The sequence below is a fragment of the Thunnus maccoyii genome, chromosome 13 (assembly GCF_910596095.1).
Source record: "Thunnus maccoyii chromosome 13, fThuMac1.1, whole genome shotgun sequence".
Classification (NCBI taxonomy): domain Eukaryota; kingdom Metazoa; phylum Chordata; class Actinopteri; order Scombriformes; family Scombridae; genus Thunnus; species Thunnus maccoyii.
This window is the reverse complement of record NC_056545.1, coordinates 32,424,350-32,441,852: the sequence shown is the minus strand read 5'-3', so window position 1 is coordinate 32,441,852 and position 17,503 is coordinate 32,424,350. Positions and strand designations below refer to the sequence as shown.

Below are 17,503 nucleotides of genomic sequence, written 5' to 3'. Positions count from 1 at the left end.
GCCAGTACTCATTGCCATTGTTGGTTAGGCTGGTCAGGTTTAGGCATGAGGAATGAGATGGTTAGGGTTAGGGTAAAAATATCAGGATTAGAGCCAATCAGAGGCAGAGTAGGGGTGGGTTGCAGAATGTAGAAAAAAAAATAAGGCAGCTCAGCCGCTCTGATGCACTTCGTCTCTCGGGATTTGATGTTGTTGTGTGTCACATTGCAAGTTCCATAAAAGACAATGAAATCTGATTTGAGTGGCCAGAGCTTCCAGACTGAGACGCATCTGTAGAAATCTGATTAGAATCGCATTTCAAACCACCTCCAAATCTGGCTTGGATCCAATTTGCAAAAAAATGCACTTCATTTGTTTTTTTTTGCTGTCTAGACTTTCTAAAATCAATCTGAATACAGTCTGGATATGACAAAAAACAGATTTGGGTTGGAAGTCTGAACAAGGCCTAATACCTGCACACATTTTACTCAATATGAACACTTCAGATATTCACCACCAAGTTAGACAAGGTATTACAAATTAAAATGTTATATAAAAGCTATTTTTTAGTACAAAATTAGGTTCACATTATATGTAATGTTTAGGCTCTAGGTTTGAGTAGAATAATACAAAAAAAAAGTTTTGAAAAATTCTTGTGAAAGCTGCTCATTTTTCTGATTAGTATATCTAGATATGTATATAGTATATTCTACAGAGCATGTTCAGGCTGATCTTTCATATGATGGACAACATGGGAGAAAAAATGCTTACAACTGTATCGACCTATTGAATGTCAAAATATCAGGAGTGCAAAAAGAATGTGTCTAAGAAAAATGACCCTGGCTGGAGTCTTGGAAGGAATCACAGTTATGACTTAAAAGTCTCTTGAGCCTCTGTTCTGGGTCACCTCTTATTTGTGATGATGACAGATGTGCCGATGTAATGTGGGATCTCTCTGTGGCTCTCAGGGGATGAGCTGGACCCAGGGCTTTGGTTGTTACAGCTGTAAGATGCTGTCTCTTTACCATAGTAACTGGAGTCTGTCATATGGGTCAGGGTGGTAAAAGGGGGGGCTTTAATAGAATTGTGTTTGCCCAAGACTTGATGAAAGTTCAAAGATATATATGGAGCTTGGGCTGGAAGTCCCACCCTAGCCCCCATACCTATCCACATTTTCCTGTCATTCTCAGCAGACCTGGGCTCCAGTTCCATAGCAGTTCCATGCTGCTGGTGGCCATCTGCAGGTTGTAGGTACTCTGCAGCTGGGTGGCTGTAGGGAGCCTCCATCATGTACAGCATTCTCCTCTGCTCCAAGACCATCTGTACAGGGAGAGGCTGACCCATGCCACACAGCGATCCACCCTGTTCACCTTTACCCTCTACCATGCCACTGAGCAAAGGGCAGGCCCCGTGGGGTACTTCATCACCTCTTGTACTGTTTTGGCTGTCCTGGCTTAAAGACTTCGTGCCCTTAGTGGCATGAGGACAGGGGTGTGGATAGACCTCAGACTCCTTGCTGTGAACAAGTGTGTAATGTTGGTTGGGTTCCTTCAGCCTGCTAGTAGAATGTGGGTTTGTACTGCTGGCGCAATCATGGTAGATCTCATCAGGGTACTTAGGGTCAGCTGTCAGCACAGGGCCTGATGGGGAAAACAATATCCAGAAACTGAAATTATATCAGAACTTCTGCTGAAAGACTCCTGAGGTAGAATCAAGAGCATAGAAGGGTGAGTGCTCAGAGATGAACTTCTACAAGCTGCTTCTACAAGCTGTTTTCCATGTTGAGGGAATTTTACAAAAGGTGGAAGTTGTGGTAAAATCACCCCTTAATGAGGGTTAATCATGGTAACTTAATCTTGGTTAGAGTGTACCTGTGTATTTGTTGAATGCTGGGGGGTTATCCTGGCTCACTGGACTGGCAAGGTTCCATCCAACTGGCCCTCTGCTGTGCAGGGAGCTGATGATCTGCTGAGCCAGTTGAGAGGAGGGCAATGAGCTGTGTGACCGGCTCTGAGAATCCTGACGCCGGAAGTTGAAAGGGTAGTGGAGGGTCAAATTGTAGGTGGGGCTGCAGGACACCTGGCCTGCCTCAGGGCTTGTACTGGAGTTATGCTCCCAGGAGCAGGCGGAGAGGTCCGGCTGTAAGAGGCTACTTGCCTGCTGCTCTCCACAAATATGCACACAACAGAGAAGGATAGAGAAGGTTACTGACTGTTACTCCTGTATTTCTCTGTTTGATATAATACTCTTGTATTTCGTGTGTTTGTTTCTTTCTTTTTCTTTCTGTCTTCATTATTCCGCCACTTCAGACCTAAATTTGACCCTTTAAACATGCTCAAAAACTCACCAAATTTGGCACGCACATCAGGTCTGGTGAAAAATTTGATAAAATGGAGCTCATTTTTGTAGGATACAGCAGAAAGGTCTACATACATACAGTACATCATATACAAACTTTATATGAGGTTTGGTGTTTAACTTAATTATAGGTCTTATATGTATAATTCAGTAGTGGGGATGACCTATGAGAAGGGAAAAAATGGAGTGAGGGTAACAGTTTAGTGAGCTGCACAGATTGACAGTTGAATGGTTTTTATAGCACAAAGTATGCAGCCGTTGAAACGCGGCAAAAAACGTACAGAAGACGGAAAAATAAGAATAAAGAGTTGCTGGATTTGGTCACCATGGAACATTATATTTAAGAGATATGGAACTTAAGTAGTATGGTGCTGTTTCAATAATGGCCACAAGATGGGGTCATTGGTGTCATGTTTTCATATGTCATGCACATTGACATGGAGAACATGTCTACGAAGTTTCATTTCATTAAAGACAACAGAAATTTAGAAATATCATGTTATAATATTAGAGTAGCACCCCCTGGGGGTAGAATTGTATGAAATTTTACACAATGGTGCTCTGTCAAGGTATGTACAAGATCCCCAAATTTGGTGTCAATCCAAATTAGCATGAAGAGTTATGGCTCGTTAAGTGTATCGGGCCATGCCTTCAAAAGTTTGGTAATGAAGTGCAGACAAATGGTAAGTGATGTCCATCTAAATATCGTATGTACCAAGTTTGGTGAAGATTGGATGAAAAATGTGCCAAAAGAAGCAAAAAATGCATTCATGAAAAAATTCAAAATAGAAATGAAATAACTAGAAATGCAGCAATTTATTGCAGAAAATGCGTGTGAATGCTGAGAGCTAAAAGAAATCGCAAAGCATTGCTGAAAATACTAAAGACTTGTTCATGTCCCCATCTGTACAAACAGAACTTGATTACCATGGCATATTACATTTAAGAGATTTAGCAGTTAATAAGTAGTATGGTGGTGTTTTATTAATGACTACAAGGTGGGGCTATTAGTGCCATGATTCAGTATGTCATTCAGAAATGTTACACACTTCTGTAATGTCACCTTCCGTACAACATTTCCAAATTTGGTTGCAATCCAATTCAGTATTGAGGAGTTATTGCCCATTAAGTGCATTAGGCCACGCCTTCAAAAGTTTGCTAACCAATTACAGACAAAGCGTAAGTGATATCCAAAAACAAATGAATTCGTTTTGTTTGGGGTCCTCTAAATATGGTATGTACCAAGATTGAAGATTAGAGGAAATATGTGCCAACAGAAGCAAAATGTGTTTATCAAAAAATCCAAAATGGTGGGAAAACTTTTTAGGAAATGGGCACCAACATCAGTCTAATCAGCATCATCCAAGGAATATCCTGACCAAATATTTTCTTGATAGGACTTACTGTTCATGAGTTATTAGCCAAAATGTAAAACATGTAATAACTGACCACTTGGTGGTGCTATTGGTACCATGTTTTAATATGTTAAGGATTTCCACATGGGACACCTGTATGTCAAATACAAATACAGTTTAGCACTTTTAGTTTTTGAGATATTAGCTTTCAAACATTCCTCCCATAGACTTTCCATTATAAATTTTAAAAAAATACATAAAATCACTGGAATATGATAGAGATGAAAGTAATAGCATAAATGTCTTTAAAGAGCTGAACATTTTGATATTTGATTGTTTCTGTCATTCAAAGTATGGAGGAGTTGAAAGCTTGCAAAAAAATGTATGGAAGAAGAAGAAGAAGAAGATTTGGATAACAATAGTTATATATAGTTATATATACAAGTTTATTAGCATGAATGCTTGACAGCATTCACGCTAATACTAATTCAGCCAAGTAGAAGTCCTACTTGAGGATAAGGAGCTGCTCTGAGTTTGGTCTTCAGCTTGACTGCTTTGGTCCTCAGTTGTTTGCGGTGGTCCTGAGAGGAAGTAAGACTGACATCAGGCTTAGTGACTTGACTCTGGTCTTCTGATAACTGCAGCTCCTTGCACTCGATTTCACTGTGTGCAAACAGACAGACATACACTGTGTATCTCCATAATGGCAGTTGAGCTTGGGAATATTTTTTGACCTGTGGAAGGTCCGGGCACTGTAGATGGTGCTGTTTTCTGCCATTCCAGTTACTCACAGGTCACAAAAAGTGAGCAACATGTGTCTTTAGTGGTATGTAGACAATCTGGCATGCATGGGGTGGAATTATGGCTGGAGCTGAGCGAGAGAAGAAAAAAAATCTCTCTCAAAGGGCCGATGCACCTACAGTACTTAATCCAAAAAGCAGCATCCAGAAAAACAAAAATTAAAATTAATAACTACAAGCCTCTACCCTCATTGATAAGCTACAGAGAGTGGGGATGAAAGATAAACTGAGTAAAATAAACATAGCACAAAAAGTAAGGAAATTTGTGTTTGGTAGATTATTTCTTTGTTGTAACAATGCTTCTTGGCAATAAATCTTATACCGTTGGAAAGCTTGTTTATTTCCCTTTTAAATAGTGCCACATTTGTAAGGAACATGCATTTATGGGATGAGCAGCAGTATGTGAATTGCACCCATGAAAAATTTGCCAATGCCAAACAGCTTATTTTGCTATTGCTATTGACTCTTGTTTTGAGCTTCTGGTACCCCCGGTACTGCCAGGAGGCCTGCTATGACTGCCCTTCACCGTCAGGCCCGTTTGCGCTGGTGGCAGCAACACTGGAACATGAACTGAACATGTGGAGGAACGTTATGTTCAGTGATGAGTCCAGATTCTGCCTATGGCAGTTGGATCATAGGGTCAAAGTGTGGAGAAAATGCAGAGAATGCTATGCTGATTGCTGCACTGAGTAATATCTTTTGGTGGAGGCAGTGTGATGGTGTGGGGCGGCATCTCCCTCACTAGAAAAATAAAGCTTGTCATCATTGGAGGCAATCTCAATGCAGAGAGATATCAAGATGAGATTCTGCAACCAGTGGCAATCCCATATCTCCACAGTCTGGGACCGAACTCTATCCTCCAAGATGACAATGCTTGCCCCCACAGAGTGGGTTTTATCAGAGACTACCTCCAGAATTTGAGAGTGGAGAGGATGGAATGGCCTGCCAGCAGTCCTGACCTCAACCCCATTGAACACTTGTGGGATCAGCTTGGGCGTGCTGTTCGTGCCAGAGTGACCAACACAACCATGTTGGCTGACTTGCGACAAATGCTGGTTGAAGAATGGGATGCCATCCCACAGCAGTGTGTGACCAGGCCGGTGACCAGCATGAGGAGGAGGTACCAGGCTGTTGTGGCTGTGTATGGTTCTTCCCCATGCTACTGAGGCTCCTGTTTGTTAAATGAATAAATTGTTAAATTGCCAATATGTCTTGTTTCATCAAACTTCAATCATCCAAGCCACCAAACACCAAACAAGAGTCAATGGCAGAATTAAATAAGCTGTTTGGTATTTGCAGAGATTTGGCAAATTTTTCATGGGCGCAACCCTTGACCACTTGAAAATTGAAAATTGATGAGCGCCACAAATGTTCATAATTCACTCATACATGCCTCTTAAGAACAAATCTGTTCATATAAACGGTTCTTGCATGAGTCCCATTGACTCAGGCCATTTATTGGACTCTACTGTCTGATGTGCTGATGTGCTACGGTAAGCGTATTGTATCATTTCCAGTTGCCAACTGTGTCTACTGATAGCGTTGTTGCTGCTCTCAACTCAGTTGATTTTCCTATATATATCACATTACTGTGGATTAATACCTGCTGTTTATTTAAACTTTCGCTAGTTTTACACAAGCACTCAGCGTTTTTCTCTTAGCGACTTTTCTCGATAATCGCACAAGTTGTTAGTTACTTTAGCTCTGCAGCTAGCATTAGCAGCTAACTTAAACTAAACAGTTAGCGATGGCTTCTCTCTCTCCCTCTCGATCTCCTGCTCTCTCTTGCTCGGTGTGTCAAATGTTTAGTTATTCCTCTGCCTCCTTTAGTGATAGTGGTACATGTAATAAGTGTAGTTTATTTGCAGTACTGGAGGCAAGGCTTAGTGAATTGGAAGCGCGGCTCCGCACCATGGAAAAACAATCAGCAGCTAATGTAGGTAGCCAGCCCCCAGTATCCGGTGCGGGCCAACCTAGCGTAGCTCCCACTCCCCCGGTAACTCCCGAGCAGCCGGGAAACCAGGGTGGCTGGGTGACTGTCCGAAGGAAGCATAGCCCTAAGCAGAAGCCCACGGTTCACCACCAACCAGTTCATGTTTCTAACAGGTTCTCCCCATTCAGTGACACACTCGCTGAGAAACAAACTCTGATTATTGGCAGCTCCATAGTCAGAAACGTGAAGTTAGCGACACTAGCAGCCATAGTTAAATGTATTCCTGGGGCCAGAGCGGGCAACATTGAGTCAAATTTAAAACTGCTGGCTAAGAATAATCGTAAATATGGTACGATTGTCATCCATGTCGGCGGCAACGACTCCCGATTACGCCAATCGGAGGTCACCAAAATTAATGTTGAGTCGGTGTGTACATTTGCAAAAACAATGTCGGACTCCATAATTTTCTCTGGACCGCTGCCTAATCTGACTAGTGATGACATGTATAGCCGCATGTCACAATTCAACCGCTGGTTGTCAAGGTGGTGTCCAGCAAACGATGTGGGCTTCATAGATAATTGGCAGACTTTCTGGGGAAGACCTGGTCTAATTAGAAGAGACGGCATACATCTCACTTTGGATGGAGCTGCTCTCATATCTAGAAATATGGCTGAGTTTATTCATAGACCAAAACCATGACAACCCAGAGTTGAGACCAGGAAGCAGATCTGCAGTCCTACACGCTTCTCTGCGCTTCCATTAAAGCAGTTACCCACCCAAAACTACATAGAGACTGTGTCTGTCCCCCGACCACTTAAATCAATTAAATCCAAAGTAAACAAAAGAAGAGTCATTCATAAAAATCTAGTAAAAAATTAAAACCACTACTGCAATAGTACAACAAAATAAGATAATTAAATGTGGACTCTTGAACATTAGATCTCTATCATCTAAAGCTGTATTAGTAAACAATTTAATTTCAGATCATCATATTGATTTATTTTGTCTTACTGAAACCTGGCTGTGTCATGAAGAATATGTCAGCCTAAATGAATCCACTCCCCCCAGTCATTAATACTCATATTCCTCGAGACACGGCCAAGGAGAAGGAGTTGCAGCCATTTTCAACTCAAGCCCAACTCAAGCCTAATCATCAACCCTAGACCTAAATTTAATTATAACTCATTCAAAAGTCTTGTTCTTAGTCTCTCTCAGCCAACCTGGAAAACTTTACAGCCAGTTCTATTTGTTATAGTGTACCGTCCTCCTGGCCCGTACTCTGAATTCCTATCTGAATTTTCAGAGTTTTTGTCATATTTAGTCCTTAGTACAGATAAAGTAATTATAGTAGGTGATTTTAATATTCACGTGGACGTTGATAATGATAGTCTCAGCACTGCATTTATCTCATTATTAGACTCAACTGGCTTCTCTCAGTGTGTAAATAATCCCACTCACTGTCTTAACCACACCCTAGACCTTGTTCTGACTTATGGGATTGAAATTGAACATTTAATAATTTTTCCACAAAATCCTATTCTATCAGATCATTTTTTAATAACTTTTGAATTCCTATTACTGGATTACACACCATTAGACAAAAATGTCCTCACTAGATGTCTATCTGATAGTGTTGTAGATACATTTAAGGGAGCAATTCCATCAGTACTGAATTCAGTGCCATGTCTCAATACTACAGAGGACTCTTATGTTAACTTTAGTCCCTCCCAAATGGATAATCTTGTTGATAGTGCTGCAGGCTCATTAAGAAAAACACTTGACTCCATCGCCCCCTTAAAAAAGAAGACAATAAAACATAAGAGGTTAGCTCCATGGTATAACTCCCAAACCCGCAAATTAAAGCAAACATTGCGAAAATTGGAAAGGATTTGGCGTTCCACCAAAGTAGAAGAATCTCGCTTAGTCTGGCAAGATAGTCTTAAAACATATAGGAAGGCCCTCTGTAATGCCAGAGCCGCCTATTACTCAGCATTAACAGAAGAGAATAAAAACAGCCCTAGGTTCCTTTTCAGCACTTTGGCCAGGCTGACAAAGAGTCATAACTCTATTGATCAATGTATTCCTATAGCTCTCAGTAGTAATGACTTTATGAGCTTCTTTAATGATAAAATTCTAACTATTAGAGACAAAATTAACCACCTCCTGCCCTCAACAGGCACCGTTCTCTCCCCAAACACAGGAACCTTAGAAACAGCTGTAAATCCTGACATATATTTGGACTGTTTTTCTCCAGTCGACTTTCCTAAACTAACTTCAATGATTTGTTCAGCTAAACCATCAACCTGTCTCTTAGACCCCATCCCGACTAGGTTGCTTAAGGAAGCCTTACCCTTAGTTAGCACTTCTTTACTAGATATGATCAATCTGTCTTTTAGTAACAGGCTATGTACCACAGTCCTTTAAAGTAGCCGTAATTGAACCTCTTCTTAAGAAGCCTACTCTTGATTCAGGTGTTTTAGCCAATTATAGACCTATATCTAACCTTCCATTTCTATCTAAGATCCTTGAGAAAGCAGTCTCTAATCAGTTATGTGACTTTCTACATAACAATGGTTTATTTGAGGATTTTCAGTCAGGATTTAGAGTGCATCATAGCACAGAGACAGCACTGGTGAAAGTCACAAATGACCTCCTAACTGCCTCGGACAAAGGATTTGTCTCCATACTTGTCCTGTTAGATCTTAGTGCTGCATTCAACACAATCGACCATCAAATCCTTTTGCAGAGACTGGAACATTTAATTGGCATTAAAGGAACTGCATTAAGCTGGTTTAGGTCCTATTTATCAGACCGATTTCAGTTTGTACATGTTAATGATGAATCCTCCGTGAAGGCAAGGGTTAGACACGGAGTTCCACAAGGTTCTGTACTTGGACCAATTCTATTCACCTTGTATATGCTTCCTTTAGGTAATATTATTGGGAAACACTCCATAAGTTTTCATTGTTATGCAGATGACACCCAATTATATTTATCAATGAAGCCAGATGAAACCAATCAGTTAAACAAACTCCAAGCATGCCTTAAGGACATAAAGACCTGGATGACCTGCAATTTTCTACTACTAAATTCAGATAAAACTGAAGTTATTGTGCTTGGCCCTAAACACCTTAGAAACACATTATCTAATGATATAGCTACTCTGGATGGCATTACCCTGGCCTCCAGCACCACCGTAAGGAATCTGGGAGTTATCTTTGATCAGGATATGTCCTTTAACTCCCACATAAATCAAATCTCAAGGACTGCCTTTTTTCACTTACGTAATATCGCAAAAATCAGGCACATCCTGTCCCTAAAAGATGCAGAAAAACTAGTTCACGCATTTGTTACTTCTAGGCTGGATTATTGCAATTCCTTATTATCAGGCTGCCCTAACAAGTCTCTAAAGACTCTCCAGCTGGTCCAGAATGCAGCTGCACGTGTATTGACTAAAACTAGAAAAAGAGATCACATTTCTCCCATTTTAGCTTTGCTACATTGGCTTCCTGTAAAATCTAGAATAGAATTTAAAATCCTTCTCCTAACTTACAAAGCCCTTAATGGTCAGGCACCATCAGAGCTCATAATACCGTATTATCCCACTAGAACACTGCGCTCCCAGAATGCAGGCTTATTGGTGGTTCCTACAGTCTTTAAAAGTAGAATGGGAGGCAAAGTCTTCAGCTATCAGGCTCCTCTTCTATGGAACCATCTACCAGATTCGGTCCGGGGTGCAGATACCCTCTCTATGTTTAGAGAGATAACTTTCCTTTTTGATAAAGCTTATAGTTAGGGCCAACCAGGCTCGCCTTGGATCAGCCCTTAGTTATGCTGCTATAGGCCTAGACTGCTGGGGGACTTCCCATGATGCACTGAGCTCCTCTCTCCTCATGTAACATCAATGCATGTCAATAACTTTGCTTCTTCCCTGAAGTTTTTTGTGCTTTCTCATCTCACAGGAAACCCTGGGTTCTGGGCTGAGCCCTCGCGGTCCTTCACAGTCCTGATGGCATCCTTCCCTGGCTATTGATGCTTATACTTATTGTTATTGTTATGATTGTTGTTCTTCTGTCCCCCCTCCCCCTTTCCCTCTCTCTTTCTCTCTCTCAACCCAACCGGTCAAAGCAGATGGCCGCCCACCAAGAGCCGGGTTCTGCTTGAGGTTTCTACCTGTTAAAGGGGAGTCTTTCCTTACCGCTGTCGCCAAGTGGGGGAATTGTTGGGTCTCTGTAAATTAAAGAGTGCGGTCTTGACCTGCTCTATGTGAAAAGTGCCTTGAGATGACTTTTGTTGTGATATGGCGCTATATAAATAAAAATTGATTGATTGATTGATTGATTGATTATTACAAATAATATAGAGTAGCAGATTGACCCACTGATTTCCCAACATGCAACAATAAAAACAACCAATTCCGTGTTTCTGGGTTTTTTAATGCACTTGTAGGACACTGTTAAACATACAATATATGTCATTGGCATATTGGTCATTATGTTTATGATTACTCATGTTTATTCAAATTAAGAATATTAATAAACTAATAATATAAAATAATAATAAAAGATATTTTAGTTGGGACAGACAGACAGACATGCCACTAGAGGGCTGCCACTAGTGTGGCGAACAATTCTGGCATGTGAGTCATTTTGATTGGGGTGGCAAGTCACTTTGGTTGGAGGAAGTTCTGAGCCGTGAGATGGTTTGATTGGGAGGAAGGTCACTGAATTCATTGTTTTTATTGTTGCATACTGGGAAATCTTGCGAAGAGTCAACTCTCTATAGTATCATTCATAATAAATGGCCTGAGTCTTTATGTTTTGGACATATAATATTAACATTTTAGTTTGTCAGAATGTGGATTTTCTGACACCATATGCCACTGAACCCTGTGCCACTATGCTGGATATTTTTTGGGCAAAAAGGAGATTATCAGATACAGTAATCTGTTTTTCCATGTTTATCTGCAACACAAAGTATAATATTTTATTTATACAGTTAATCTTTCTCTAGAGTACAGTCACCTATGGGTGAAGTTACAGGCTTGTTATTCATTTTCATTTTTGTTTTTCTGGATGCTGCCTTTTGGATTTAGTACTATAAGTGTGTTGGCATGCCACATTACCTACATACCACTAAAGACACATAAAGGTCAGTTTTTGTGTCTTGTGGGTCACTGGGAGGGCAGAAAACAACACAACTACTGTCCTCAGATCTGTCACAGGTAGAAAAAGTACTGGTTTAACTGTTGGGTTTTACATGGAGAATTACAGAAAGAGGGTGCTTACTCACGTGAGGACGTAGTTCACACTGACAATACAGTGAGGTCTGGAGGAGCGGCTGTTGTGGACAATGGTGGCGTAGCTCTGCACCCACACCCAACCTCCATGTTTTGACAACATGCGGTAGTACTTAGTGGTGACCTGCCCCTTCACCAGTACTATAGGGAACACAACAATCAGGATCAAAGAAAGAAAAATAGTAAAATCTGGCATCAGCTCTTCAGAGAAACACAGGAAGGGCCTTGTTTTTATAACCAATATTGTGGATCAGTCATTGAAATAGTTGAAGTATCTCAACTGACGGTAACCTTAATAGACAACAATGCAATGCATCCACAAGATTCATTGTGCTTTAAATATGAAACACTGCAGTCATTGACATGTGCCATGATAACAGCACCATCTTGGTAATTTTTACATCTTTCTCCTCCATTAATCATTTCCACCGGGAAAAATTTATGGTCATATCCTTTCCATGAGCCGTTGTCTTCATTTCATCTCAAAACAGTTGACCTATATGCTAAAGGGGACATATTATGGACATCTCTGTGTTCATATTTTTATTTGTGCATCTACTAGAAAATGTTTACATGCTTTAATGTTCAAAAACACATAGTTTCTCTCATACTGTCCATTGTTGCAGCACCTATTTCCCTCACCCTCACTCAGTTTTAGCAACCATCTTATTAAGACCTCCCTCCCACTCTACTTGATTGGACAGTTTAAATAGACCTCCAAACATCTCCAAACACCAAGAGAGGTGTTTTGGATCTTCTGCCTGAAGAAAACACCGTGACCAAGTTTAGCTGCACGTCTTCCTTGAGCACCACAACAACTGCTTATACACAAAAAACTTCACAATCATACATGTTTCAGCGGAAATGGGTAACGCTTTAGATTACAGCCCACAACATTACTCCGTAGTTACAGTGTAATCTTTTGTGCTAACGGTGTACCAGTACAGTACGTACCAATACATATATGTAGGCAGGGACAGGGGAACAGGATGTGAAGTTATGGAAAAGGGGGGGAACAATTTAGGAACTTATAAGGAACTTATGCTCTAGTTATTTTTAAATACTGGGTACCTATTTTATTATTACAGAGTATCTACAACCTACTGAGCAATAATCTGGAAGTTTGGGAGGAATTTAGAGAGAATTAATACTGTAGTTATTTTTTAACTATGGGGTACCTGTTTTATTATTACAGGGTACAATATGACCATAAAACTAAACAAAAGTCTGGACATTTCAAGGAAGATGTGATGACTTCAGCAACACATAATAAATCTGATGTGATTTTATGTCAAACTGACTTCCGTAAAGACAATAATAATGCAAGGGTACGAAGTTACTTTTTATTACAGTTCTGACTTATAACCTTTCATATCAGCGTCATCAAAGTTGAATGGGTATGCTTCATTCATATCAGATCATAGCAGGGGGCAACAGAGTGTTTCTATAAAGAAATGGAAAAGACTCTCCACTCGACCACCCTTCAGGTGTACGCCAGTGGGATGTTTTTTGCTAATCTACTTTAAAGCAAACATACTATGGGTAATAATCTAAATATATTTATTGGCACAGAGCTGTCTGGTTTGTCGCTCATGTCAAATGTAGCATTAACTGAACAAAAGAAAGATGCTGTTGGGAGTGTTAGCTTGATAATCATTTGTTAGCTACCGGACGTTCACATCCAAGCTAACGCTGTGCGCCAAGCTGAAAGAGCAAAGCAGTACTGTGCAGATTTTACAAGCTAATATTAATGATTGCTCTAATAGTAATATAATTAAATTCAATGTAATGCGGTATAACACTTGTGGGTTTGTGTTTTACAGAAGCTGAAACATGTTCAGGTGATTTTATTCACATAGCAACCTACACCAAGCTAATCTGCTGCTGCACTGGCTAAATTTTCAGCACATCTTCATTGGAGCTTATATTAACTTATGATGACTTTGCAAGCAACTAGCAATTACAGGAAATTATATTTCCTGTATAGCCTCATGTAGCCCATTAATATTGCATTTATTCACATCTAGAAGGCAAACCATGATTACTTTGCAGTTGTGTGGCCAACAGTTTGATTCTTATGACTTCTCATTAAGTGGGAGACATCATAACTGTCAGAAATCCAGATATCTCACACCATAAATTATGGTCAAGAGACTGTCATTACAGTTTTTCTCTATAGGGTCAACATATGGCCACTGTCCATGCACCAGCTTCTTTCCTCTTGTCTCAACCTCAACCCTGTCATCTTCATAAGGAGGATGATAAGAAGGAAGATGAAAAAGAAGAATAAAATGAAGAAGCAATGCAATGAAGAAGCAATGCAAGAAACACAAAGAAATAAAGAATTTAATGCTATTTGCTAAAAACCTTTCCTAAAAGGTTTCTAATTTATTTTAAATAAGAAGCATGTTAAATAAAGGTTTTAAGTTAAGGATGTAAGATTTTGGTTTTAATATGATAGCAGACATACAATGTACACTTAGATTACAGCCCGCATACCCTGTAGTTACCCTGTAACTACATGTAGCAAGGGAGGAACTAACAGTGCTTTAGATTACAGCCCACATACCCTGTAGTTACCCTGTAACTACATATAACAAGGGGGGAACTAACAGTGCTTTAGATGAAAGTCCACATACCCTGTAATTACCCTGTAACTACATGTAACAAGGGGGGAACAACCAACATAGCTATAACTACAGAAGACAATGTGAGAACAGTTTATTTAAATTTTGCTTGCCTCAAAACATGGAAGAACAAACTAATTCAACTACACAATTTGCAAACACAAGAGCATAAAAACCATATATATGATTCATACCTAATGTTTTATCTTTAGCTATATTTATATTAGCTATAGCTATATATTTATTTCCTGGGATGAAAGGAGACCGTGCAGAGCTGAAAAAGGGGTAAGCCTGCACCTTGAGGAGCCGAAATGCCATGAACGAGTGTCCAGTAATGAAGTTTGCTGGAGAGGTGAATGACAGCTGAGACAGTCCTTAGAGGCCGACAGCATCCATGACAATACACTGTCCTCTGGACCTTTGTTCTGAAGTAAATGCACAGATGAACATCTTAGTTATTTAAGTACCCCAAAATGAAAAAGGAACACTGTAGTTTGCCTGTTTGTTGGTAATAAGGTCATTTTGAAATAAAATCATATTAGATTTATTAAGTGCTGCAGAATCCCATCTTTTCCCTGAAACATCCAAATTTTTGCTCAGTTTTATGATCACACTATACCCTGTAATAACAGAATAGGTACCTAGTAGTTGTACAGTAATTACAGTATTAATTCTCTCTAACGTCTTCCCGAATTTCCAGATTATCGCTCAGTATGTTGTACATACTCAGTAATAATAAAATAGGTATCCTGTAGTTTAAAGTAACTACAGTATAAGTTCTTTATAAGTTCCTAAATTGTTGCCCCCTTATTTCATAACTTCACATCTTGTTCCCCTGTACCAATACATATATGTATTGGTACGTACTGTATTGGTACACCGTTAGTACAAAAGATTACACTGTAACTGGAATAATTATGCTGTATGTTACGGACTATAATCTAAAGTGTTACTTGGGAATCTGAGCCATGATATGTGAGAAATGAACAATATTGGCAATCAAGATCACATGTTTCTCTTATGTTTTCTTCAGGTAAATATTGCTATTTATATCTCTACATCTTCTAATGTTGTGTTATTATTCATGCGTCGGCTTAATTGTAAGCATAAACTTTTTTTTTGTTTTACATTTCTTCTTACAAGCAAGTTTGTTAGAAATTACCTACAGAGCCCAGTGAAGTAGAGAGCATTTATTACGAGGAGATACCAGAGGTAACATGTTAGCAGTAATATTGCCATTCCCAAAATACAGGATGTAATGCAGACATGTGAGGTGACTATCTTGATACTGGGGTGGAAAGCATAATATGTTACAGTAAAAGACGCAAACCATTTCTAGAATATCTCTGCTAAAAAAGCACTAAACATACAAAAGTAATGAAACTACTAGTATCACAAGTACTGTGGTCACTATGTAAATCCCCATGTTATTCTGAATGTACACAATGGAGTACATTATTGACACTTATCATACTGAGGCAGAAATTTTCAAGACTAACTTGGCCAGCATGGAATAGACTTAAGTTTGTAGTATATCAACATTAGAGTTTCTGAGAGTGAATTGTTTGCATCCTGTGAGGATTACACTGTGTCCATGTTTCACAGAGTAACTTGAAATTTATGTTTTACTTGTCAAAGCCTCATATTATGTGTACACACCCTTTCAAAACACAGTACATAACATTGATCTTTTGACACTGATCTATTTTTCATATCATCTGTTTAAACAGTGTAATTAAATAAAACCACTGTGAAAGAAAACAATATTTTCCACTAATACCACAGGACCCCTACTACTTAACTTACTACTACATTTTAAAATTACACAGTACCGCAAATGCTTTAAAAATAAAGGAGCATTATTTAAAGCAAATTAAATGGAAGAAGGTTAAGAAGGTTTTTGTCATCCTGATGTGTCTCATATGGAGAAACAGACTTTTCTAATGTTGCCATCGCTTGACTGAAACACAACACACGTCCAGCGATGACCTCCTCCTCTGATGGTCTTGCATACTATGAGGAGAATCTGGTGGGTCCAGGAACATCTCATCAAACACGAGTGTCATCAGGTCACTCAGATCAACTGTAAAACATGGCACAATCAGTGTTACAATATAGTCTCGTGTTTTATTATGTACAATTGCAGGTGAATAGTGTTGAGTGAAGGAGAAGCATCTATTTAACAAACTGTGTAGTGATCACAGGACTAATATTATTTTACAGCATGACTAGAAGAAACCAAAATCAATCCAATCAAGTTACAAAGAAAGTGGCCTGCTCACTATAATTGTGTAATTCTTGAAGTAAACTTTCATAGCACACTTTGCATTAATTTCTAGGTGATCTGGCCATAGTTACTGACATTTAATTTTTAATTTTTAAAATTATTATTATTTTTTAAAATCACCACTCCGAGTTTTCATGTAGCCTGATAAATGTGATAAATGTATTGTGACATTTGGAAAGTAAAAAAAAACATGTTTATTTGGGTATTTTTTAGTTGTTGCTGTAGTTGTATTTATTGGAATTCATCTTTTCGATTATGATGTGTGTTATTTTGATAACTGAAAATACTTCTCCATAATTTTATTACATTGCTATAGTCACTGCTTCTTTAACTATTCCCAGTAATTGCATCTACCATGTTTTTTATGGGGAATTACACTTTGGAAGGCCTCAGTAGTGAAGTCTCACCTGAGCCTGGAATGACATTACAGAAGAGGTTCATACGATGACAATTCTACCACATTTACCAAATTTTAGATAGCATGCCGGCGTTCTGGAATCAGAGGCGAGACATGAAACTGTGTCAATGTTTAGTGTGTGTATTCCCGCCATTTAGGCTGTCCCTTTTACACAAATATTGATCCAATGTGACTACCTCCAATGTGACTACCTCCACTGCCAGCTTAATGGCGGAACAACCCCCCCCTTCAGTGTTGCCAACTACTTTCAATGGAAAGTAGTAAAGCCTGCTTGAAGAGTCGCTAAATGTTGCTAGATGACATCATGCACTAATTAACATATTTGTGATGTGATGAAGTGTCAGATGATGTCAGCCCTTTCCGGTTGCTTCTCTCCTACTCTCTGTGCTTTCATATATTGTATTTTAATACAGCTGAATTCCCAACAAAGCTGTTCTCAGTTACATA

At 39.3% G+C, this 17,503-nt stretch overlaps 1 protein-coding gene across 1 annotated transcript in view; it reads right to left on the bottom strand.

The window, feature by feature from the left end:
• Positions 1 to 332: 332 nt before the first annotated feature.
• Positions 333 to 17,503, bottom strand: part of sim2 (SIM bHLH transcription factor 2) — a 95,244-nt gene continuing 78,073 nt past the window's right edge. Inside the window, exons 8-11 of the mRNA XM_042430225.1 lie at positions 11,718 to 11,865; positions 4,202 to 4,355; positions 1,851 to 2,139; positions 333 to 1,619 (exon numbers count right to left, since the gene is read on the bottom strand). Coding sequence (XP_042286159.1) covers positions 883 to 1,619; positions 1,851 to 2,139; positions 4,202 to 4,355; positions 11,718 to 11,865 — 1,328 coding nt within the window. The 3' untranslated portion in view covers positions 333 to 882. The remainder of the gene's footprint in view (positions 1,620 to 1,850; positions 2,140 to 4,201; positions 4,356 to 11,717; positions 11,866 to 17,503) is intronic.